Raw genomic sequence first — 25,067 nt, 5'->3', positions numbered from 1 at the left:
ACATAAATAAAATAAACCATTACATTTTATTTGAAATAAAATACTTTCAATTATTTGCAATATTTGTCCAAACATTTTCATGTTCCATTTTGAATTAAAATACACCCTGACAGCGTTGCCAGTAAGAGTAATTACATCCCTACATTTTGATTACAGCAGCATTTCCAAGTTCTACACTATATCATTTGTCGTGTTGCATGCCTGAACACTTACACAAGCCTCACAGGGAGTAATAAATAAATAGAGTAATAAATATTAATGTAGCGGGATTGAGAATCAAAACAACTTCAATTGAAATGAGAGGCGTGTCACTGCGTCTAAGGGTTATGGTTTGAGTTTGGATGAGAAGACCACAGAGAAACTAAACGTCATAAAGGCACCTGATGGTTGATCTTTGGGCTGAATGGAGCTCTACGAGGCCACAGCCGGATGCTCTGCAGGAGCTGCCTTTACTGTTAGACTGTCGGATGATTTGAACTTCGGCAGGTGCAAACCAAACTTGCTTTCTACACCTGCAAATGTAGCAGCAGCCAATCGGTAACCTCCGATATGTTCAGCGCTCAGGGGAGGAAGCTCAGAAATGCGTGATTTAGGTGTAGGATCTGATCCTGTAGGACGGCTGCTCGGAAACAAGTAAAACCCAATTAATTACAAAGCTTATTAAAAAAAATTAGGAAATAAAATGTAAAAAAAAAAAAAAGCTTCACTTACTGTCCCCCAAAGTCGATGTAGAACCATCTCTGTAGGAGTTCATAAGTGAGCAGTGTAACACCAAACTGAGGGGAGGACCTACACACACGCGCTGAGAGGAAAATGGAAAAAGCTGCATGACTACACCCACACGCACAGATATCTGACTTTAAAAGTGCATTTTCAGGAGCCAGGATGTGCCTCATTCCACAGTCATGAAACCTTTTATTTTAGTGCTGCATGCATGGTCCATGTGTTATGTACCTCCTGCTCCCTTCCAAAATGCTCTGAAACCCTCTTCTTGCTGGATTTTCCTAAAGCAGTCGATCACACCGCTGTATGTGGTCTGGCCTGCGCGGGCTGCCACCTGCAGACGTGTTTTGATCACATCAGCAGGAGTCACCAGAGAGGCAGCAGGGACACCTAAACAAGATATATTCAGTTACCCACAATACACTGAGAATGTAGCATAATGCAAAGAACCAGCACAGAACATGGAAAATATTGATTCCCTCCACTGGTGAGGACCCTTAGCTGAAGTGGAACACTGAGCATTTCCTTCAGTTTTACCAGTTCATTGGCCTACTGGTATTCATGCTGAACAGGTGAGCTGTTCTATACCTGCGATAGCTCCAGCGAGGAGAAGCTGTAATGCCCCCAGTCTGCCCTCCTCATCAGCTAGACATTCCTTGGAGTGAGCATACACAGGGAAGTAGATGGCAGAGAAGGGAATGTCTCGCAGAAAGCAGGCCTTTGCTCCCTATAACCAAGCATACAGATAGTATTGTTGTTAACCAGTAACCAATGTGTTGAAGAAAGAGATTCTACCACTGTATTTAGACAGACAGGAACAACACTCGCAATGTCACGTGTGTGGCACCAACTGGAAGATCACATAGGATTGTGTGAAATGTAAATGTAATACAGTTATAAATGTGGTAGTGTGCATTGCAAAACATACACAATAAAACACCCTAATGGAGAGAAACAGATCTTTTTTTCCCCTAAAGCACAACTGAAAAATGTTTGTTTATGCCCCTCTTTTGTGATGATGGAAGCAGAATATAGTCATTTTCTTTAATCGCTTTGTATTTGTATCATTAAGGGATCATTTAATAATGACTTGAATAATTAATCAATAAAGACTTGAACATTATTACGTTTTATTATATGTTATCACATAAAATTCTGCTTTAACCCTATTATATGAGCATCCATCATACACTTCCCTGTGAATTAGCTGCAAATATAGAAATCGTGTACATGTACACTTTGGAACAGGTGCATTAATATAAATCTGTGTATCCTGCAGATGTCCGAGCCGGCGATATAAAAGAACAAATGACCGTTCAGAATTGAGAATTCAACAGCAGTGTGGTATAAACACATAAGCAAATTACAAACTGAGATGGTATGCTCAAGCTGGAATTCACAACTGGATTGCAGATATGAAAAACTGTAGATATCAAGACTACAAGAGGGGTAATGAAGGAGTACTTGAATACCGGAAAGGTGGTAGCTCAGTGTTTAAGTCTCCGGGTTACTGATTGAAAAGTCGATGGTTCAAGGTATCCTGGTATACCACCTGGTATCACCAAGCTTTGGCCCCTGGGCAAGGCCCTTAACCCTCTGTGCTCCAGGGGCATTGTATCATGGCTTAGCCCAGCTCCTAACATCTCCGGGATATGTAAAGAATGAATTTCACTGTGCTGTAATGTACATATGACACCTTTCTTGGTATTACGTAGTAATTGATTTCTCTATATAATTTAAATACACAACCTGTTACATGCTTAAGGCACATTCTCTTGTATCTCAGTGTATACTCAACCAGAACAATTCCTAAATCGAATGAAGGGTTTGTAACTAGACGCTGATTAAAGTCAGATGTGATGAAACAGGAAAACCTTCGCAATGTGTTATTCAGCAGTACAGATGTGAGAAACACTGCTATGAGATGGCCTGGGATGGTACTATACAACCATCCCGATTATTTGGGTAACATAAACAACTCCATTCATAGATAATTTAGTTGATGTTAGCTAACTGGTAGTTTGTATTGACTCTGGTGCGCTCAAAAAATAATACATTCTGGTCTTTGCTTCCAAAAGGCGAGACCACAGACAAAGCAATTCCATTCAGGTTTCAAATAAACTTCATTTAAATCATGACATTGGGTTCATTGGGAATCAACCCAATTTCATGATTGTGACAAAAAAGCTTTACTCTGATTCTAAAAAAGAATGAAGGCCAGTTTCTAATAATATTTAATTTCCTAAATATTGGCGAGAAATAACAAGTGCATCATTTCAGCCTTTGGTTTTGCCTGTTCTGGTTACTACAGTCTACAAGCATTGCAAAAGAACTCATGACATGTCAAACATTTCTGAAGCTGCCATTTTCGCTTTCTCTGTTCGATCGTGAAGCATTTTATTTTCGATAAATGAATGAAAAGTCACTTTGTTAAGTGAATAAGTACGAAGCAGTGCGAACCTTAAAAGCAAGTTGGCGAGTAAAAACCTCCTGAAAACACAAATGATACAAACAACACTTTCGCACAGGTAAACACATTCTCACTCTCCAACACGCTCACATAAAGCACAATGGACATCTCTCATGCGCAATCACATCCACAGGCTGGAGGCACTCTGACTCAGGCACAGTCTGAGCACAAATAGCTTGTGTTTGCGTCTTTTCATGCAGAGAAGAAGAAGGAGGCGTGTTCACATTTTAACAAGCTGCACATTGTCTGCTCCTCATTAGAATATGGCATATGAGAACGCTCTTGGAGATCTGAGGCGAAAGCCACAGGAACTTGGAGAGTACCAGCAGCACAATCTTTCCACCACCTTTATGTGTTGAATGTTGGCTACAAGAAAAACCAGTGCATGTGTTCCTTTCTACATCCCTGTGTCTCTGTGTGCCTGATTGAAAAAGACACTGTAGCGCTTGTCCATTCGAACAGGAACAATATGATTGGCAATAAGACCATGTTTTCCTCTGTTCATCATTAATCACTGATTATGCAAACACACAACATCTCCCTTCCTGCAGTGTGTGTCCTGATAAAACATACGTACAAATCCCTGCAACCACTCTAGTGTTTCTAGCAAATCAGGTCTTTGGAGCATTATTTATGAATTTTTTACATTATGAGATTTAATTAGAATATCTGTGGATATTATCTTAGACTAAAAACGTGGCACAAATTTTTATTTCACCTGAAAGGTTGTTAACAAAATTGTCCAATTCAAGGTTAAGAATGAAAAACGACTACAGGTATTTGAAATGGTATACGTTTAAAGATAGGTGATGAGAATGCCCAGTTAAAGAAGAAAATTATATAGCAAACGGAGAAAACAGGTAAACAAGCAACGAATGAATGAGTCATGATTGTACTGGCTGTGTAGAGCACCTCAGAAACTGTGTATTACACACAGAGCATTATTTCCAAAATCAATTAGATCTTTCAATCAAGATGACGATAATTTGTTACCAAAATACTGAGAGCTGAGCTCCCTTTGGACCATTTTAACACCACAAATGTGTAATACCACAAAGGTATTTGAGGACAAATCGAATGTCGCTGTTTACAAGTGATTGAGATTAATAATCAGATGCAAGTAGGTTTCTGTAGCATGTGTAGATTTCATAAAAATGCTTTGAAACTTTGGGAATAATAATAATATAGTTCATATCATAATCATATATGCCTAGCCTATGTTGACAAGCAAGTGTTGACAATGTAATTAGTTTAAATAAATGTTATATGATGCTTTTTTTTTTTTTTAAATCGAGACAGTAAAACAATTTCTGGTTGATGCATTTCAGCTAGGCTTAAGTTTTGGTTAAGGTGTTAAAAAAAGTTGTATTTCTTACTATTGGTTACACACAATGCCCTTCCAAAACTAAAGTCACCACCTGGATTTAACTAAGCAAATAGGTTAGAGCCTCCCATTGGATAATTACTGTTTGAATGATTATGTTTTAGCTGGCAACAAGTTATTTAACCCTAACTGATGCAGTGAGTAGCTTCTCATTTTTTAAACAACCATGTCGGAAGACACATCCTGTGATCGTGGAAAAGATGGTAATCTGTTTTAGAAGGGTCAAATTATTGGCATGCATCAAGCAAAGAAAACATCTAAGAAGATTGTTGAAACTACAATTGGAGCTGTCCAGCGCATTATTGAAAACTGGAAGGATCATGGGGAACCATCATTTCCAAAGAAGAGATGTGGTCAGAAAAAAACATGATCGTGATCGGCGATCACTTAAACGTTTAGTGCAGGGGTCACCAACCTTTTTGAAACTGAGAGCTACTTCCTGGGTACCGATTAATGTGAAGGGCTACCAGTTTGATACACAGAGTTTTCAGTTTAAACTGAAATAACAAATTTGCCCAATTTACCTTTTATTATATGTTAATATTAATAATTAATGATATTCATCTATGTGAAGACACTGATCATGTTAATGATTTCTAATAATAATAATCAACAATGATTTAGCAAAGTAGGAAACAGCTATTTTAAGAAAAGGCCCGCGGGCTACTCGTGGTCCTTGTGGGCTACCTGGTGCCCACGGTCACCACGTTGGTGACCCCTGGTTTAGTGAAATCAAATCATAAAAAAACCCCAACAGTAGAACTCACGGTTATGATTAATAGTGAAAGTAAGTGCATTTCCACAATCACAATGTGAAGGGAACTCAAGGGATTGGGACTAAGGCTTAAGAAAACCACTTTTCAGTGAGGATAATCGAAAAAAAAAGCCTTTAATCTGCTAGGGAGCATAAAGATTGGACTCTGGAGCAATGTAAGAAGGTCACATGGTCTGATGAGTCCGGATAAACTGATGCACCCATCATGCCTAATGCCTACTGTACTAAACTGTGGGGGCAGAGCTATGATCTGGGGTTGCTGCAGTTGGTCAGGTCTAGATTCAGCAAAGTTATTTGCCCAAAGAATGAGGTCAGCTGACTACCTGAATATATTGAATGACCAGGTTATTTCATCAATGGATTTTTTCTTCCCTGGTGGCACAGGCATATTCCAAGATGACAATGCCAGGGTTCATAACGCTCAAATTGTGAAAGAGTGGTTCAGGAAGCATGAGACATCATTTTTACCCTGCTAAAGAAGATTTTGCACAGCGGTCCGACTCTCCCATCATTAATACAAGATCTTGGTGAAAAATGACTGCAACTGTGAACGGAATAAATGTTGTGACATTGCAGAAGCATATCGAAACGAAGCCACGGCGAATGGGTGCCATAAGCTAAAGGCGGTCCAATGAAATATAAGTGTGATTGTGTGATTTTTTTTTTGGACGGGCAGTGTACATACAATATACCTTTTACACACACAAACACACACACAAAATTTTATTTGTTTTGATGTGTCATAGATAGCTGGGTTTGGTGTCATATGCAATATAAATAATATATAATATGTTATGTGTAATATAAAAGCTATTTTAAATGTGATTCATCTAGCACTCCACTCACCTTGTACAGTCCAAAGAATCCAAGGTCTCGCATCACAGTGAGGGCACTGACACGTGGTCCAGTCGTGATCTCACCTGCCACCTGCAGACGGATCTTCACGATCTCCAATGGGTTGGTGAAGATCACCTGAGAGCCTCCGGCCTGTTGAGAACACACACACACACACACACACACACACACATACGTTATTCATGTTGTAAATGTTGTACAGAACTCCACTTATGAATGCGCTACATGAACCACGTATATGGCTAATAATTACAGTTATTGCTATTGCCTACAATGTTATATAAATGATAAGTTTATAAATACATGCTGAGATTTGCAACAGTTTATATTTCTGAGGAATCTGAGGTCCTATGGGGTGAACAGATATGAGGCCACTTAAGTTTGACAGTCTGGTCTCCAATTTTTGTCAAATCAGCATTCTCCTCCCAGTAAGCATTTCTAAATTAGCTACATAAACTCTAAAACAAGGCACTCTTCAAGGGAGTATAGTCTTCATGTCGGCACAACTACACTGGTGTCCATTCACAGTAGAAATTTGGGGGTCACGTCAGAGCAGAGTTGGTGTGAGACGGAGCCTAGCAGCCCTGACCCTAGCACTAGTGCTGTCTCCCTTCTCTGGCCTAGCCTCAAGGCTGCAGGTCCACCCCCTCGTCCTCCTCATCCCTGTCTCCATCACACTCCACACACACACACACACACACTCCTCAGCCTACCCTTCTCCTCCCAGGGGACAATTCGCCTTGAGTGGGGACAGCCTCAGGCTTTACGCCCTCTGACTCTGGTGCATCTATCACCCCTCTGGAGCCTAATCAGGGCTGGGGGTGACACCCGGGGTCGAAGTCGATTCTGTAAACATCCGAATCGCTTCTTTTAAAAGCACAGAGATGGTTTATCATGATCAAAACAGCAGTGACATCCGCTTCTCTTTCTCTAATTATTCCTACCATTATTTGGTATGTATATAATGTTTGCATTTATCTTAAATCCAAATCATTTTGGGAGCTGTCGTTAATTCAGTTATATACAGTCCATTTTATATACAACCAGGTCCCCACAGGTCCTCAAATAACAAATAAAACAAACAATAAGACTTGCTGTGAATGGAAAACGGTCAATGCCAGGCTGGTGTAAAGCAATGCAAAGCAGTTTGCCCATTTTATTTGATCTTATAAGGAACAACATGGGCCGCCTTTTACTATTTATCAATTAAATAAAAAATTATTTCTAGTATTACTTATAGTTCCCTCATTGAATTCTTCTTTCTTCTCTCTCTCTCTTGAAGTTATAATACTGAGAAATCCTTCCCTGAAGATTTTTCCATCACAGAAAACTTACTGAAGCACTTAAGACTAATAACATTATGCATTAATATCAGATAAATAAGTCCCTGCAGAAATTTCACCATTTTAATAATTATATCCTTTTTTTGGTTAATGAACATTTTATTAGCCTTAGATTACATACAGTGCCCTGTGTATGAGCTGTCACTATAGTGATAACATATATAAAAAAAAAATGCATTAATACAAAAATATTATTTCAATTACAGATGGAAATATTGTCATAGCTGCTTATATAGTCTCAAATTTATCGAAGATTTGATAACATTTTTGTTATCGAAGACAAATCACCATTCACAAATCACAATTTTTCTTCACACAAATTATTTTGGAATATAATTTAAAGTTCTGGCTACAAAAATTGTTTTTGTCCTTTAAAATGTTAAATGTAGACTGTATGCTAATATGGTAATAGGACTAATAATAAGACTCTGATCATAATTCATATTATAAATTATAGTTATATACTGTAAGATTTCTATGCTTGTGCACAAGACTTGTACTGACCCACAGCAGAGGTTTCCATTGTACTTGGTGAGACGTCATAAACACGTGCTCATCTGCATGTTGGCTGTTTCTCCATGCCTGAGGCTGAGGAGGCCACAGGTATGCATGCTGCTGTCAAACTCAATAAGATCGAGCTCTACACAGTTTTAGCCACAGTCCTCCAGGGCATCTTCCCCAAATTAGGCCCTGACAGGGGTCACAACCTCCCAGACCTGACCCTCTTTGTCCAGCTCCAGTCTTCACTTCTCTCCTCGATCCGTCCGGCCTGGTCTCTGTCACCAGGACTCATTACACAGATCAGGAATCACCATATCCACATCCTCTAAAGCCCACTGGCCATGCAATGCCAGCGTGTGCTAAATTATAGCACTGGGTAAAAATAGTGTGCTCACACTCAAGCATCATTTTTCAGATTGTGGTCAATTAGTGAGTTCAGGGTGCAGAGGAAGAGTGGCTAAAACAGGCCAGAGGCTTTGCACAAGCCCTGATGACGGTTCAATAACAGCCACAAGTCACTCTCTTGCCGAGAGGCAAATTATAGTGGAAAAAAAATCACTTAGGACATTATCATTTCTAAGCATATAATTGTAGCTTCACATCTGTCAGAAAGTTTCCTTGAAGGAGAAAGAAATCACAAGCCCTTAGAGTTTTCAATTAGCACTCGGGTGTTTTTTTTCTCTTTTCGTCCTTGTTTGAAGCTCACCATTTATTCATTACGAGCGTAAATATTCAGTAAAATGGAACAGGAAAATCAGGCATAACGCTTGAGTTGGAGAAACAGCGATTTTGACGTCCACCACATCAGAATCAATTATAAGCCGAGTACAGAGAGGAGAGCAGCTGCCTCACTCAGACCTGCTTAACGTGAGGGACAAGAGCTCTTTCAGCTGAGTACTGGCACCACACACACACACACACACACACACACACACACACAAAGCCAGGCACCATCACCACACATACTAACAAAACCCCCAGTACTTACATTCTCCATACAGACACACTCATAGTAAACTACACATACACATATACAACATGAAGTGTGTGCAGAGAGTCGTGTACTCACACAGCCTCCTGCTAGCACTTCTGCAACCAGTGGAATGAAGTCATCTTTATTGGTGAATTTATCCCTCACAAAGTCATTGACCTGAAAAACAGGCATGTGACAGCCAGCGTAAAAGACAAGTTAATCTTTTTGTTTTTACTTAATCATACAAAACTATTCACCATCCCTGTAATAACAAAACACCAGGATGTGTGTTTCATTTGCACTTTATAAAACTAAACACTGGGTGTGTGATGGTTGTGCATAATAACAGACAGGATTTAAGAATGCTTTAAGATGCTTTAATGACTTGCAGTGAGTTTGATAGCCTTCTCAGGAGCCACTCCGATCAGCTGTGGCAACAGACCTGCAGAGGAGAGAGCACACACAGAAATTGAATATGTTATAGTGAATTTAAACACAGCTGACAGAAAGGCATTACATCATTCGCAACAAGTATAGAAAACGACTGGGCATGCTGTTGAGAATAATGACTTTGTATTCCTCTTTCACCACGGTGACTTGCCAAAGCTTATAATTTTTGATCTATTAAAAAACAGAAAGTCATTATTTTTAACTATTTTTATATATTATGTATATTACATTTCACTTTATTGCAGTTGTCATGACAATGTTGTTTCCAAAAAAACAAAACAAACAAACAAAAAAAAACAGCAACATATTTTATCCTAAAATGTTTCCTGTAAATTTTCATATAACAATTAACCATATAAACAATAATTTCTTTTGTCAAGCTTTTTAGTGTTTTTTTTTAATGCTGGTTTTTATATTTGTATTCATTCTTCATCTGAATGAGACCTAATTTTATTGTGATCCAAGTACAACTCTCAAGTTTCAATGGTTTTCTGAAAAGAACCACCACCATCATGATAAAATAAATAAATTTCGCAATAAAATGCCTTGGATACATTTACTACAGAAACAATAATGTTATACAAAGAAAAGCATTAACAAACCAATGATTTGCCTTTTATAAGACACTATAGTCAGATCTACTGTTATAGTAAATGAATCAACACCTTCTGACTAATCAGATTTGAGAATTTATCAGCACTGGGTACAAATCCAAACACAAAGACATGCTCTTAATTAAACTGTACAACTAGCGAGACTTAAAACATATCTTCCGCATAACTACACATCTATTCATAGATCTGCTCTGAATAAAACAGCTAACAAGCGACCATTCAAACAAACAAGATAAAATTTGAGGAAACGTTTTGGAGCATTTGACAGCTGTTGGCTGATGACACTGTGCAGAATGGAGAACAGAAGTAATCTGTCTGTGTGGAATAAAAAAGAGGCAGACAGGCTTGAGAGAGCTGTTTCAGTGGATCCCAGTCAGCTGCTCTGATAAAGCTCGGTTGACTTTGGATGTGTGTGCATATGTGTTTATCTGCTGAGGTCCTTCAGTGTGTGTGTGTGTGTGTAACCCTCTGTCAGCCTGTATGATACAGTCTGAGGGCAATGCTGAGTGAGTGGACGACATGGCAGCCTGCCAGCACACAGACCAGCCAGTCTAGCTATTTGTATGCCACACAACAACAGACAGTGGGAAAGAGAAAAAATGAGGAAAGGGGGGGGAGAAATGAGTGTGAACAGATAGGACGTGATGCCAGCCGAGAGACAAGGAAGTAGAGAAGTTGAATTGGGCAAATAAAAACTGCAATGTCAAAAGCAGCAGCAGATGGCAGTCTTGGACTCCTTCGCTGTATATGATGCCATTTTTATTTTTTCTTTTGCTCAAGGTGTGGACAAGCAACATCTACAATGGATTAGTCGGCGGTGGGAAGCTGCAGCACTAGTTCTGGCAAATCTCTTTTGCTGTCTGACTTCTCCAGACATACAGGCCTCAGGGGTTTAATTCCATTACAAAGCAGTCACTACAGGACAGACCTTCATTCCACAAGCCTGTGGCACCCATTTTCTGTGTTAGAACTGAACATTTAACTAGCTAAATGCATCTCCTGGTTCAGGTTTTAATGCCTTTAGTCGACTGAATGATGAAATCTGACATTTTTACTGCATATTTCAGAAATTCAACACAATCTAGATGTAAATATTTGACAGGACGTTGTTCTAAAAAAAACCGTCTGCACTGACTGAATTGGTATGTAATCCTGGTGAATTATTTGAGTTGTTTGGCAAGTATATTCTTTATTTAGTAATCATTCAGTGTTGTATCAACCCCTAAAGCTCTAAAGCTATGTGCTTTGGTTTTAACTTGTGTAAGGCCACACATGTCAGTGACGCAGTGCACAGTGAATGATAATCCAGTAAAAAAAAAAAGAGATAGCATCACTCTTCAACTTCATCTTCTCTATTGGTGCATTGGGTTTTTTGGTGAGCACTGTGGATCAGGTGATTATTAAAACAAGCATATCATAGACCTATACTCTTTTTAAAAGTTGTTGTCATGTGAAAAGCTTTACCTCTGTAGAAACCAAATAATCCCTCATATCGAAGCACTTTCTTGGCACAATCAAAGCTGTTTTTATACATGAGCTCTCCCACAAAGGAGCCAGAGGATCTCTGGTTCTGCATTCGTGTCTTCACCAGGTCGATGGGGTACACGGCTGTGGCACCCGTTGCTGTAAGAGAGTACATGACTTTGTTAAACTGAACTTTACAAAGACAGTATCAATAAATTAATATTTTTTTCCTAGGTGAAGTCACTCATGAAATAAATACACCAGAGCAATCTGTACAGTATTTATGCCTACCTATTATATCTATCATTCACAGTCAAACTGTATTACTCTATTACTGTTATGTGCATGCTAAATCCTCAAGACATCACACTTTTCCCATTCTCTAAACGGTTCTATCCCAGGAGCTGATAAAACACAATACAAATACACACAATGTATGAAATCCTTGGCTTTCACTCCTAAAACAACACACACAAATAAAAATCTACCTCCATTGACCTTTAACTTTCCAACTTATCCACTCTGCTTTGTTGTTTCCTTTCTCCATGCTAAGATGTCTGAATAAATCGTACATGCAGAAAACAGTCATTAGGCTCAGAATGAGTTTTTACACTGTGCTGTGTGCTGTGGGAACTTCCAATTCCCACACAGCCTTTTTGTATCTGTGTGTTTATTCAAGCTTGTGAGCATGAGAAAGTGTGTGCGTGTGTGGGAGAAGGATCTGTATGTGTACGCATGTCAATAGATGCATGAATCTGGGCTGATCAGGATCTGTGTCTGCAGACATATGTGCATGTGTGAGAGTTTGGAGGTTGTGAAAATGTGCGTGCATTCATTATGCCGTGTGCGTGTGTGTGTGGAGTCAGCTCAGCAGCAGGTTGCCATAAATGCCCCTCTCAGCCTCAAAAGCTTGTCATGTCTTGTCTCGACTTCAAAGCATGTGTAATGTCTGCGCCTCTAAAACATGCAGAGGTGGTGTGAGAGGAAAAAAAACAGCCGGAGAGAAAAGGATCTCTAACCCTTCCTACCTGTAGACAGGTAGAGGGTGCAGTAGAAGTCTGCATTTTTGCAGTCAACCCCCCCCCCCCCACAACATAACATAACATTCCAGTTTTTCACCTGATCTCTATATAACACATTTGTAACTTTTGTGTGATTCTTCCCAATCACTTATAATTGAATCCTGGAGAGTTTTAATAAGTTTTCCTGGGTGACAATAACATTACAGAACAGAAGAAGATTATTACAATTTTATCCACAAACACAAATTTTTCCATCTGAAAAAGCAGTGCTATAGAGTTCGACTTATTTATGGTAATATAAAGTTAATATGTATTAAAATATTGATTTATTCATACTTTAAATTAACAATTAATACAATTGTTCAGTCTTCACATAAAATCTTTATTGATGGCTCAAAAATACACTTCTGTTTTAATTATACCGGAGTTTCAATTAAACAATCTTTTTAAAATCTTCTAATTTTAGGGAAATTAAAAAAAAATCTAAATAGGTCAAAAAAGGTTAAAGGGCATTTGGGTATTCCTTTGTGAATGGCCAAACTATGGCACAGTGCAAGATGCTCAGACAACCCAACATATTAACTAAAATGCATTAATAATATAAAGATAAAATAACCTATTAATTAACAGGACCACTGATTTACAAACATCAATGTTTTAGGAGCAGGTCAGAGCCAAAGTCAAAAAGTTCTACTAAATGTGTAAAAAAAACCCTACCAGTTGATTTTTACATAAAGCTGCTTAACAGTGTAAAATGTTTAACATTTACTGTTTTTTTATTGTAATTTTGACAGAAAACCAACACCAATACATAATTTCTTATCATGTTATTTTCATTTGTATCTACTTGCATCAAATTCCATTCCTGAGCTATATTATGTACGCATGCAAATTGCACACTATAACCTTAGGAGACACGCTTGTTATTTTAAATGTTAAACAAATATTACTTACTACCTTGGTGACAAATATTACAGAGTTTTGTAAATGACATTTCAGTTAAGGAGTTATGATCACTTATTCTAATTGATGTCACAGTTTAACTGTTATCTCCATCATAATGTTAACTGCATAAGATGACTGTGTTTCTGCCAAAAAAGCGGCCCTTTTAAAACTCACACAAGCCTGATTGTGTCTGAGTGTGCGTATGCATATGTGCATGTGTGTGTGTGTGTGTGTGTGTGTGTGTGTGTGTTAGTGTGTGATTTTGTCAGTGTCTCCTTGTATCAGTTCCTTCTTGGTAATTATTCTGAGATTCCACCACAGCACCGGAAGATTTGTGTCATTCCGGAACTCTGGCTTCCAAAGACAGCCTGGAGCCATGGATCAGCCTCTCTCTCTCTGTCTCTCTTTCTTTCTCTCTCTCTCTCTCTCTCTCTCTCTCTCTTGCATGCGCTCTATCTATGGGACAATAACAAGCCCTGGGGCCTCCCTATATGTCAGTCAGGCCAGCTCAGGTTTCCCCCATAGCCAGTGGAGCTCGGACGTCACTCACCTCCCGCGATGGAGCCTAGAGTGAAGCGGTACGCAGACTCAGTAGCCTGGAGCCAGAACGGCCTCGAGATGTCTGTATGCTACAGTAAAAAGACAGAAGGAGAGCAGGAAAGTGAGCACAAAACAGTAAGCAAGACTGAAGGGAGGGGATGAATGAACTGAGCTTTATAAAACTATCGCTAACCAGATACTGTGCGGACAGAAGAGTGCTTTAGAGCAGTTGACAGGAGAGGAAAGATGTGGAATGTGCTGTAGGCGCCTTGCATCTTACCCTCCTCTTTTTCCCAATCTTATTCATGTGAAGATGGGGTCTTGTCTGTCGGTGCTTAAGATTATTTCCAAAAAGTCTAAAGTAAAAAAAAGAATTGCTTACGGTATAGCGATTAGACAAACTTAAGTTTATTACCCAAAGCAAGACTTCTAGTTATCAGACTGTCTTACTTTCTCCACTATGATAGATAGGAGATAATTATTTCTGTGAAATGTTAATAGAACTGAGTTACAAAAGTGTTTGCATACTTAGGAGTCGTCTATGTCTCTCGATTAAACGCACTCTCTCTCTCTTTCTCTCTGTATCTCTGCACAGCTGTTTTTTCTGTAGGGCAGAATGCTAATGAGGCTGCACTCTGATCAAAGGAGCTTGTGCAATTACCCCAACTTCCACCCGAGGAGGCCTGAGAACGCCACAAATGTATGTGTGTGTGTGTGTGTGTGTGTGTGTGTGTGTGTGTGTGTGTGTGTGTGTGTGTGTGTGTGTTTGTGTGCGTGTGTGTGTGTGCGTGTGTGTACATGTGTGTGTGTGTGCATGTGCGTGTTCCCAGTGTGCTGTTCCAGACCTCCAGCAGTGAAGGCAGAGACCACAGCACTGACTAGATTAGGCCTCCAGACACACCCTCAGGTAAACTCCCACCATGTCACTAATGCTCTCCATCTCACTGCTTCTTTTTCTTGCCTTTTCACTGATTCTCTGATTATGTTTTGTCTGCCTCGTTTGCTTTCTCCATCACTCTCTCTTTCCCTGACTTTTAGACAAAACAGACCTTACTTCAGGATTCTCACACAAAGAGGCTTCAGAAAGCCGAGCCTGGAGAAAAGCACCTATTAAAGACTCTCAGATGTCAGTGTGCGTGTCTCTCTCCCTCTGTGTGTGTGTGTGTGTGTGTGTGTGTGTGTGTGTGTGTGTGTGTGTGTGTGTGTGTGTGTGTGTGTGGAAGGGTATGTTTATGATGTATGTATCTGTGCAGAGGTGACAAGCTTTTACTGGGGGAAATTGTGGATAATGTTCTGTCCAATTAGTTTTACATAATGCAGGATCACAAAGAAGGAACCATCACCCTACTAATTCTATTATGGAGAGAGCATGTGTAATTTCAGCGTAATAAGAACATGGTTATGTTATTACCCGGCAAAAAAGGCTCAGAGATTAAAGCGTGCTCTCAATCTGCATCCAGAGAGAGAGAAGCGAAAATCCGTGGAGGTGCGAGGGACCTTACCTGCCTCTGCACTTCAGCTAGGTGATAAGGCAGAGCGCCTTCTTCCAGAGGAGCTATCCTATCAATATCAGCCAGGTTCAGCCATCTACATTCACCAGAACACAGAGAAACACTGTGTGTAAGAGGGAGCAGTAGAGACAGATGTGCACAGAGACAAAGAGTGGATAGGAGAAAGATAACAATAGACTGTGATGAGAAAGGGAGACACACACAACAGCAAATGTTAGAATGAGATGCCAGAAAAGCTTCACTTTACTGAAGCCAGAACACCAAACGTGCTGTATCCCTCCCAGCAGCATGAAGTCACATTTTCCATAAGCGTTTTACAGCGCCGTAAGACCAAGTTACTGCGTGCTTATACACACAGACAGGTAAACAATGCTGGACACAAGCCTGCAACACACACAGATACACACACATGCAGAGTGAGACTCCTTCAGAGAGCCAAAGAGACACACACCACGCTCTCCACTGCATGCCGCAGGCATTCCTATGGCTCCCTCATGCACTCTTTCCCAATAAATCAACTGGCTGGAGCCACTGTTGTTACAGAAAACAGGCAATAACACTAAATTTACAAGCTATAAACCATGCTGTAATGTTTTAATGGCATTTATAGATTCATTCAACATAGGCTGTTTTTGAGAAAGATGTTAAGTAGGTAAGATTATGAACTTGAATGATAATGCCAATATTCATGTGAACCACCATATCATCTGCACAGTTTGCATTTTTAGCAAATGAAGTCTATTTTGGGTATAAAAGCTATAAAAGAACATCTGAACTGAAACTTTTTATGTATAGCAATTAAACCAGAAAATACAACATAGTGATTTGATTAGTGTTAAAATAAAGTTTTTTTGTTTGTTTTTTTTATTTGTATTTTTTTTTTATCTTATCAACAAGTGTAGCTATAATAATAAAATTAACTGTGTTTTGAATTTATGACAGATTAACAAAGGTTTGTTCGAATGTGTGCAGAGAAAGGAGTTTCGCTTATATGGTGTTTACCCTGAGTGAGTATGGAGGCCAGAGAGCTGGTACAGGATGTCTACCTCCATCGGTGTGATCTGACCAAATTTGTTTACCGCATGAACAAATTCCTCTGGGGAAAGAGTAATAAAGGTCATGTAAATCACAGTAATATTAATAATGCTGTAACTACTGCTTGTTAGTTCTAATAATTGTGGTTAAAAACAACAAAGTACAGTATATGTAATAATTACTGCTTTACAATTATAGAATACAAACAGCCACTAAACCCCCTTTGAGGTACGAAGCTCAAAAAATTCGGGCACATTACAAAACCTGCTGCCCAGGTTTGCGTATAGTAGTTGAAAAGCTGTGCTTGTTAAGAGCAAATCCATCCAAAAATTGAAATGTCAGAAACAAGAATGTGAGTGATCTTGGCAGATCTTGCCATGTGACAAAGGGAGAACATCATCATCATGACCAATGGGGCACATTTTAATTACAATGTCTAGAGAAATAATCGTATGCGCAGTCAAGTGTCTGACATTTCGGAGTTTTTTTCTAGTTAAAGGTGAATCCTGAATGTATTTACCATTAAATTATAACAACACTATGTAGCAATGTGAATCAGTAGTTCTTCGAAGTGAGGCCTATGAAGCATGTTTTCAATTAAATTACAGCAGTGAAAATCCCAACCCACCACATCAAGTTATTACAGAATTCTTAATAAGTATTAGTCTGTTTATATATATATATATATATATATATATATATATATATATATATATATATATATATATATATATATATATATATATATATATATATATATATATATCGGTCTGTCTGGGGGAATAAAAACTTCTAAGGTGCCTATAACAGGTAAAACTGTTTTTTTTTTGTTTTTGTTTTTTTTATAAAAATCAATAAATATTTGACAAAATAATGAATTTATGTTTACAGGGTCTCTGGAAATTATTTTACAGGTACAAGATATTTGAGATAGATCTCAGTAAGTATTTGATCTTACACACTGACAACTGCTTTTGTATGCCGTTCATCATTGTGAGAAAACATTGCATTCCTGTTTCGAGGCTCGTCTTGTGACCAGCACCAACCTAGTAGAACACAGCAACAATCCACCAAACAAACAGGAAGTGGCCGCTTAGAGTTCTAATCTGTAATCGCACTTATTCCAAGCTTCCTGGCAAATAAAAAAGAGATCTGTGTGGCATGTACCTTTGGTGACGAGTGTGTCCTTGCGTGTGCCGGCTAACGTGCTGTAGATTTTCCGAATGATCTCCATATTGTTGAGGAGGGAGTTAAAGGCATTAAAGAAGGAGAAGCTAACCATGTGAGTGGTGCCTCCTCCCACAACCTAAAAACCAGGGAGCCATTAGAGCATTTGTTAAGTGCAGTCATTTTAATTCATTATAATCAATTATTTATATATATATATATATATATATATATATATATATATATATATATATATATACACTTTTCTGAAAATGGCTTTCTGAAAACATAATCTTCCAACTGAACTAAACTACTTGGTCACATTTTAAAAATAATAAGTTTGGGGACTTGTCCAGGGGGGTTAAGTCTAAAACTTGGTATCAGATGCATGACAGTTCACACTGATTACTCACTGAGACAAGGTTCTCCTCAACAAACGGGGTAAGCATGTGATGGCGGATGGTGGACATGATGTCACTAAAGTCTAAGGCTGAAATCATCCCACTCTTTCCCCTGTCCTTCATTGCAAAAGCCTGTCGGGCATGCTCTAGCTGCAGCTCCTACAGCAAGAAAAAGAGGAGCAAATATGTGAGGGCCATTCAGCAACACAATTTAACAGAGTAGCAAAATGACACTATTTTTCACTTCGGGGTTTTACCGAAAATATTAATGATAGTAAAGAGAAAACCAAATCAGACACAGTTCATACTATTAGATCTTGTTTTATGATAGACAAACTGGTGGCTGTTTCTTTTAACATGCCTAAAGCTACTGTCTCTTAATAAACAGTTATGTCTTTTATATGAATAAATGCAGTGGGATTGTGAACCTGGATTGTGATGTTAGAATGAGTCTGGATTTTTCTCAGTCATTTTGTATTCCACAGAACCTAAAGTCTGACTGATGACTACAACAAGTATATGCCTATGTGTTCCTGTGTGACCACATCTTGTGTGTATGTGTGTGTGTTCACGTGTGTGCGTGAGCTTAATGAAAACCACATCAGGTGTACTCTGATCCTGTGCTGCATGCCCTGGAGAGGAGGCAGGTGTTTCCGGAGCAGGGGGCTGTGATTTAGCTGGACAGGCTTGCAATCAGACATATGAGCTGGGGGAGAGAGAGCGGGAGGAGGGGGGGTCGCACCAGGAGTCAGCGGTGCTGTCAAAACTGATCAGATACTACCAGCCCCTCTGATCTCCATAACTCAAAATGCCATCAACTAAAACGGCAGCCATCTCTCCCGCTCTCATCTCTCTTGGACACAGCATATCTGATGGACAGAGGGATCACCTGTGTCTTAACTTTGAATACTCAAACAAAGTGGACTTTGACTTGACTTCTAACATTCTTATTAATAAGGTAAAACTAGAACAGAGGCTACAGGCTGCACACTTCCTACACTTATAAAGCTTACCTAAAGGGCTTTAAACCAAGCAAGGATAGAAAGAAATGCACTGTACCAGAGGCACACTCATTTGTTTCCAATGTGTGTGGGGGACATTTCCTACTGAAAAGTGATATGTTAAAGGTTTTGTGCGCTTGTCTACACAGATATTTCAGCCACAAGATGGCAGAGTGAAAACAAACTCCTAGAACCAAATTAGTGAGAGCTAGAAGGTGGCTGTTTTTCACCTGTAGAAACTGGGTGAACTCTAAGTAGCTGAGGTGCTTTTTGAGGTCCTGTCCAAAGTGCAGATGGATAAATTCACAGTCCCACTTAAAGGGGATATGATGGTGAACAGTTGTCTGGCTGAAGATGTCACGTACATTTTCTACGACACATAAACACACATAGCTTCTATTAACAAATCTCAATATTGGTGAAAATAGCCAGCTCTTAGTGAAATAAACCATTTATTTATTATTTAATTTTATTTTTAAGTGGATAAAAATCACAGATCAGCAAAGACAGCGGAATAAGCATACATTTAACACTTTAAAATCAGTTATAAAATAAGTGCGTTACAAACAAGCATCTATCAAAATTTACTGCCGCCTACATACCAAAAGATATATCCCCAGTTCCAGTCTTGTCAAATAACTGAAACGCAACCAGGTAAAGTGCATCAGGAACACAGAGGACTGATTCAAAGGCCAGAAACTCCTGGAAAGAGATCAGTCTGTTTGGACAAAAAAAGCAGTGGTCTTTAAAATGTATCACAGTATATATATATAGTGTTAACGTCATGCAGTATTTTACTGCATGACAGCTATTTACACACAAAAAATATGATATAACCCCCATTCACTTTTTATAGCTTTAAAAAATCAAGTAATTTACATCAACTGTAGAGTTCAACTTGCACAACTGTATGAGCAAAGATGTGATGGAGACTTCAGGCAGCCCTAAATCATTTTTCAATCTTTTACAGTTTTTATAAAAGCAATAAAAATTTGCTAAACTAGCTAACATTCACACACTGGACATTAATATCAGTCTTACAATAGCAATACTTTGTTAACTCTTACCCGTCCTTAGTGGTATCAGCAACCCCAGCAATGAGTTGTACAGTTTTGGGATTGTGGTTAGGTTGAGTGTGGAGTCCCAGATAATTTTGCACAAAGTCTTTTGGAGTCATGTAATGCTCCCCATCCTTATCCACTACACTTGCATGCTGAAGGAGAAAAAAACATTTAAAAGAATTAAGAAGCAGTTACAGTTACCAAATATATTTCTTAAGATTATTTGAGAATAGCTTTATTATATTTTTCCTATTAAATCATTACTTGTAGTACATCATACTAAACCATTATTTGTTTGTATACTACATAAGCAGGTATACAACCCATTCCACTTTGCAGTTTTTTGCTTTTTGCATTAAAAGTTACTTAGTAAAAATGCTGCCTGTTCAAAAGTAAAACCTACAGAAAAACAAGTATTTCTTTTCATCTCCTAAAATAATAATACATCCTGTGTACTTACAGTAGTAGGAAATTAAATGGTCTCCAGACCAACATTTGTTTACTCTCTCTATAAATGCTTCAGTGAAAGATGATGTAAAATCAGCAGCAATCTGTCCTTTGTATCACTGTTCTCACTGCTATTATATGACCACTTTATTCCACATTACAACAGTAATTGCTCTAAGCTGAAACTGCTTTTCAACAGTGTTTCTTTCTGGGAGAACGTCAATGTCATTGATTTATGGTTTTCTTTGCAAACCCAGCATATACTCTGTCTAAAATACATCAATAATTTCACCTTATTCATAGATTCCATTGACAGCCGATAAGTTCAAAGTACAGAGTTAGAGAGAAAGAGAAAGAGACAGAAACAGAGAAAGAAAGAAAGAAAGAAAGAAAGAAAGAAAGAAAGAAAGAAAGAAAGAAAGAAAGAAAGAAAGAAAGAAAGAAAGAAAGGAAGAAAGAAAGAAAGAAAGGAAGGAAGAAAAGGGGGTCTTTGCTATAATTGCTGTTAGGTGTGCAAAGGGCTGTTGACTTCTGCATTACAAGAAATCCTAGAAAAGTCAGTGGACTTTGTATAATCATCAAGTACAACAGATGAAACCCCATTAAAAACAAAGCAGTTATTCAAGAGTAAGATTATAAACAAATATGTCATTCTTCTCAAATACTTAATCAGCAAGAAAAAAGCGATACAAGCACTCAACTACTTTGAGTGAAGTTTCACAAAACGTATTGGTGCAAATTAAAAAGCAATAGTAAAAGATCCCACTTTGATCTCGCTCTTTCTGTCTCTCTCTCTCTCCTTCACTCACACACACACAAACACACAAACACACTCTACAGCTAATGCTTGTGGGGAAAGCATTAATTCCAATCAATTTATTAACAGCTTCACCATATAATTGAGTGCAAGTTCAGCCATGGTAAGCATAGAGTACTTCATCATCAAATCAAGCACGTAGTCAGCACTGAGTGAAATAGTACTCTTGCTTTCAGTGGCTCTTTTACACATTATAGCAGACTTCATTTCTGAGAGCTACTTAATTATTTCATGTGACGAGGGTGGTATTAAAATCATAGCTCCGTCAATTATAGATTTGATCACTGTCGAGCAAGGTTAACTGTGCGGTGATGTGTGGTGAGAGAGGGAGCGGCTTTTTAAACGTTGCTAGGTTAAAACGGAGCCACTCTTTTTGAGAGATGTCGAAAGTGCTTTCAATAACTAGCAACTGACTGTGTAACGTAAGATCAGCTACCGTGACTACTCTACTGTAACGTCACCGATTCACCATCAGCCTCGTCACGAGAAACTTAGTAATCAGGGTCCGTTTGTTCGCTGTGTTGCATTTTGTATGTGTGTTGACTAATTGCCTTGCTGAGACTAAAATAAATGTCAGAGGTTGGGAGGAGTCCAGAAAGGGCAGATACCAGGGTGAAGGGAGAAGACAGAATTAGTCCAAGCATGTGTGTGACCTTTTCTGCAAGGCCTTGGACCTCAGCCAACTTTTGACACGCATCCTCAAAGACTAGTTTACACTCTGAGATGTATAGATCAGCCTGTCATGCTGTATGGCCAACCTTTTTTTCAAAGATTTAACATTTTTATTTTTTTCAAACATAAGGGCTATTATGAGTACAAATTATTGTGCCTCTTAAAGTTCCTTCTTAAATGATCTCACTTATTTTAGTTCAGCTGTTGGAAGCTAATGTCATTGGCAAATCTAAGTCACTTTAAAACACTGTAAATAAGAGCATTTGCCTAAAAGGTAAATGTAAGGACTATGCCGTGTGACAGACTGGTGTCTCATACAGAGGGCCTTTCCACCTCAGTGGGTCATATGCAGTTTGCTGCATGGTTTGAATGCACTTAGAAAGAAAGTTTATTGAAAAACAATAAAATATTATTCTAACAGATCACCTTTATCCAATATAGATATATTTCTCCTGATAGAACTGGTCTTGCCCAGGATGATAATACCTCCATCCACAAAGCATGAGGGCTCATGGAATAGTCTGATGAGCAAAAAAATCTTGGAAATCATATGCCATGACATTTAGAATCAGCAGATCTCTGCTTAAGTGAACACTTCTGGGAAATACTGGGCATTTGTGCTCCTCTCCACAAAAATCTAAACAATGTTGTTTATCCTCCATTGATCAAAATAAAAAGATCTGAAATGTAGCTGAATTCTGAATGAAGACACAATGAAACTTTGTGGCAACTTGTATTGGCCCAACACATTACAAAGACAATTAATGTTACACATTAATTCATCTTAATTATCTTGAATCAAGATTATCATGAGAAACATTTACCATGATGAAAGACTACACCATGGATATGTTGCCAATCAATCACAAAGCACCACACACATATACACACTTTCACACTTAGACGTAATTTAGCATTACTAGTCCAATAACAAACAAAGTTTAGAGAGATGGAAAGAAACTGGAGAACCTGGAGAAAACCTGTCTTAATAAAGCAGTGGTTTATTCTGTCAGGAAACTTATGCAAAGCTATTTAGAACATACATTTTTTATTATACTAAGACCAAGGAATCTAAAGACCACTATCTTCTAAACTGTGCTTTAAGAATAGAAGACACTTGATGTGACTTCTCAATTCAGAACAAACAGAAATCATTGGAGGAAAGCTCATACCTTCAGGAATATTTCTTTAAGTTCATTTGGGTTGGCTCGTTTTGTGGACTGCACCTGCAAACACATTTCAATCACTGAGCACTGCACTACGATCTTTCCACTTTCACAATAACGTCAACATGATTCTATAGTCATGTTTAAGAACAGCACCAAGTAAACAGCACCAATGTCAGATAATTGTACATGACAATATATGCAGTAGGTTTAGAACACTGTAATTAACAAATCTATGTGTTGAAAGAATGACTGACAAAGTGAAGGACATCCTAAACATAGTCCAGCATGCAGTAACTTAACAAAGAAGACGACAAGAAATAGCAATTCACAAGCATCGTTATTTCTTTATTTCTTTTTTAATATAAGAAAATGAACACAAATACAGAACAGTCGTGATCAGGACAGGCTGAAAGAGGCTTAACAACAGGTGTACACTTGACAGCCGGCGAAGAGACAAGTCAAAAGCGTGTGCATTGATATAAGACGTTATAAACTCAAAACAGAACATATAACAATTAGTAGTTAGTTACTTTGACATGCATAAATATTGATAGAGTCACCTTGGCCGCCATGCTGGTTGTGACGTCACTTTGCCTGGCGCACGCTTCTCTGAGCGCAACACCTCTCCGGCTGTGTGTGTGTGTGTGTGTGTGTGTGTGTGTGTGTGTGCGCGCGCGAGCGCGCGCGCGCGCACACCGAGTGATCATGGCTGGTGTGTCATCTGTATGCAACTGAAGGTGCATTTGGAAATGTATGCAAAGCAAAGATACATACGTTAAGACCGTGTTTTATTTATATGCATATTTATAAACGTTAAATCAGCTCATAATATTGATGCATGTCCTATGTAAGTATATTAAAACATTAATAAAAAAAAATAAAAATCACTTCAAGCAATCGGGGTTAGGGGTCGCCACAGAGGATCATACGTCTAGATACCCCCATGTCTCTTTCAAATTAACTACCTGCATGTCTTCCCTCGCCACATCCATAATCCTCCTCCTTGGCCTTCCTCTTTTCCACCTTCATGGTGGCTCCATCCTCGGCATTCAACTACAGATATACCCCATGTCCCTCCTCTGAACATGTCCAAACCATCTCAATTGCGCCTTGTCTCCAAAACATCATGCATGCGCGGTGCTCTCTAATAATGCAACTTCGTCTGACCTTCTCTATACCTCTCCATCACCATTCTTAAAGCAAATATTGCATCTGGGGTGCTCTTTCTTAACAAGAAACCATACTATTGCTCACAGATGGTCACCTCTTCTCTCAGCCTGGCTTCCACTACTCTTTTCCATAACTTCATAGTGTGACTGATCAACTTTATTCCTCTGTAGTTACTGCAGGTCTGCACATCTCCCTTATTCTTAATTCTTATCCCTTATTCCTGTGGCGGTCGTTGTTAACCCGGGCCTCGACCGATCCGGTATGAAATTCTCATTTGTGATCCGCATATTTGATTTGGCACATGTTTTACGCTGGATGCCCTTCCTAACGCAACCCTCCCCATTTACCCGGGCTTGGGACCGACACTAAGAGTACACTGGCTTGTGCCCCCCTAATGGCTGGGTTCTTTTCAAACTAAAATAATTCATTAAATTGTATAATTAAAACAAACAAACAAACAAAAAAACAGTACACTCAGGTTTAGTTGAGTTCAAGACATTGTATGTCTCCAACAAGCTAAAAGACAGGAGGTAAGGAAAGAGACTTATGTGTGTGTG

The 25,067-nt window shown here is 38.8% G+C and overlaps 1 protein-coding gene across 1 annotated transcript; it reads right to left on the bottom strand.

The window, feature by feature from the left end:
• Nucleotides 1-7: 7 nt before the first annotated feature.
• LOC310723533 (electrogenic aspartate/glutamate antiporter SLC25A12, mitochondrial-like) lies at nt 8-24,020 on the bottom strand. Its single transcript, XM_083536729.1, has 18 exons — nt 23,901-24,020; nt 23,344-23,397; nt 20,242-20,387; nt 19,777-19,892; nt 19,405-19,544; nt 18,186-18,332; nt 17,773-17,911; nt 16,573-16,666; nt 15,562-15,646; nt 14,070-14,148; nt 11,553-11,711; nt 9,414-9,466; nt 9,121-9,201; nt 6,199-6,339; nt 1,312-1,450; nt 955-1,113; nt 712-802; nt 8-619 (listed from the first exon to the last, which is right to left on the bottom strand). Exons 1-18 carry the CDS (start codon nt 23,910-23,912, stop codon nt 412-414), a joined length of 2,043 nt encoding a protein of 680 aa, XP_083392855.1. The 5' UTR covers nt 23,913-24,020; the 3' UTR covers nt 8-411.
• Between the last annotated feature and the right edge of the window lie 1,047 nt (nt 24,021-25,067).

This window comes from Silurus aristotelis (assembly GCF_946808225.1).
Source record: "Silurus aristotelis genome assembly, chromosome: 3".
NCBI lineage: Eukaryota > Metazoa > Chordata > Actinopteri > Siluriformes > Siluridae > Silurus > Silurus aristotelis.
The sequence above is the reverse complement of the archived record's forward strand: the minus strand, read 5'-3'. Positions and strand labels throughout refer to the sequence as shown.

What these genes read in the sequence shown, in the direction of transcription:
- LOC310723533 (XM_083536729.1), bottom strand. An exon ending in GCTGATACCACTAAGGACGG is followed by an intron (nt 19,893 to 20,241) that starts GTAAGAGTTAAC and finishes TTGTCCAAACAG; the next exon opens with ACTGATCTCTTTCCAGGAGT. An exon ending in ATTTTGGAAGGGAGCAGGAG is followed by an intron (nt 803 to 954) that starts GTACATAACACA and finishes TTTTCCTCTCAG; the next exon opens with CGCGTGTGTGTAGGTCCTCC.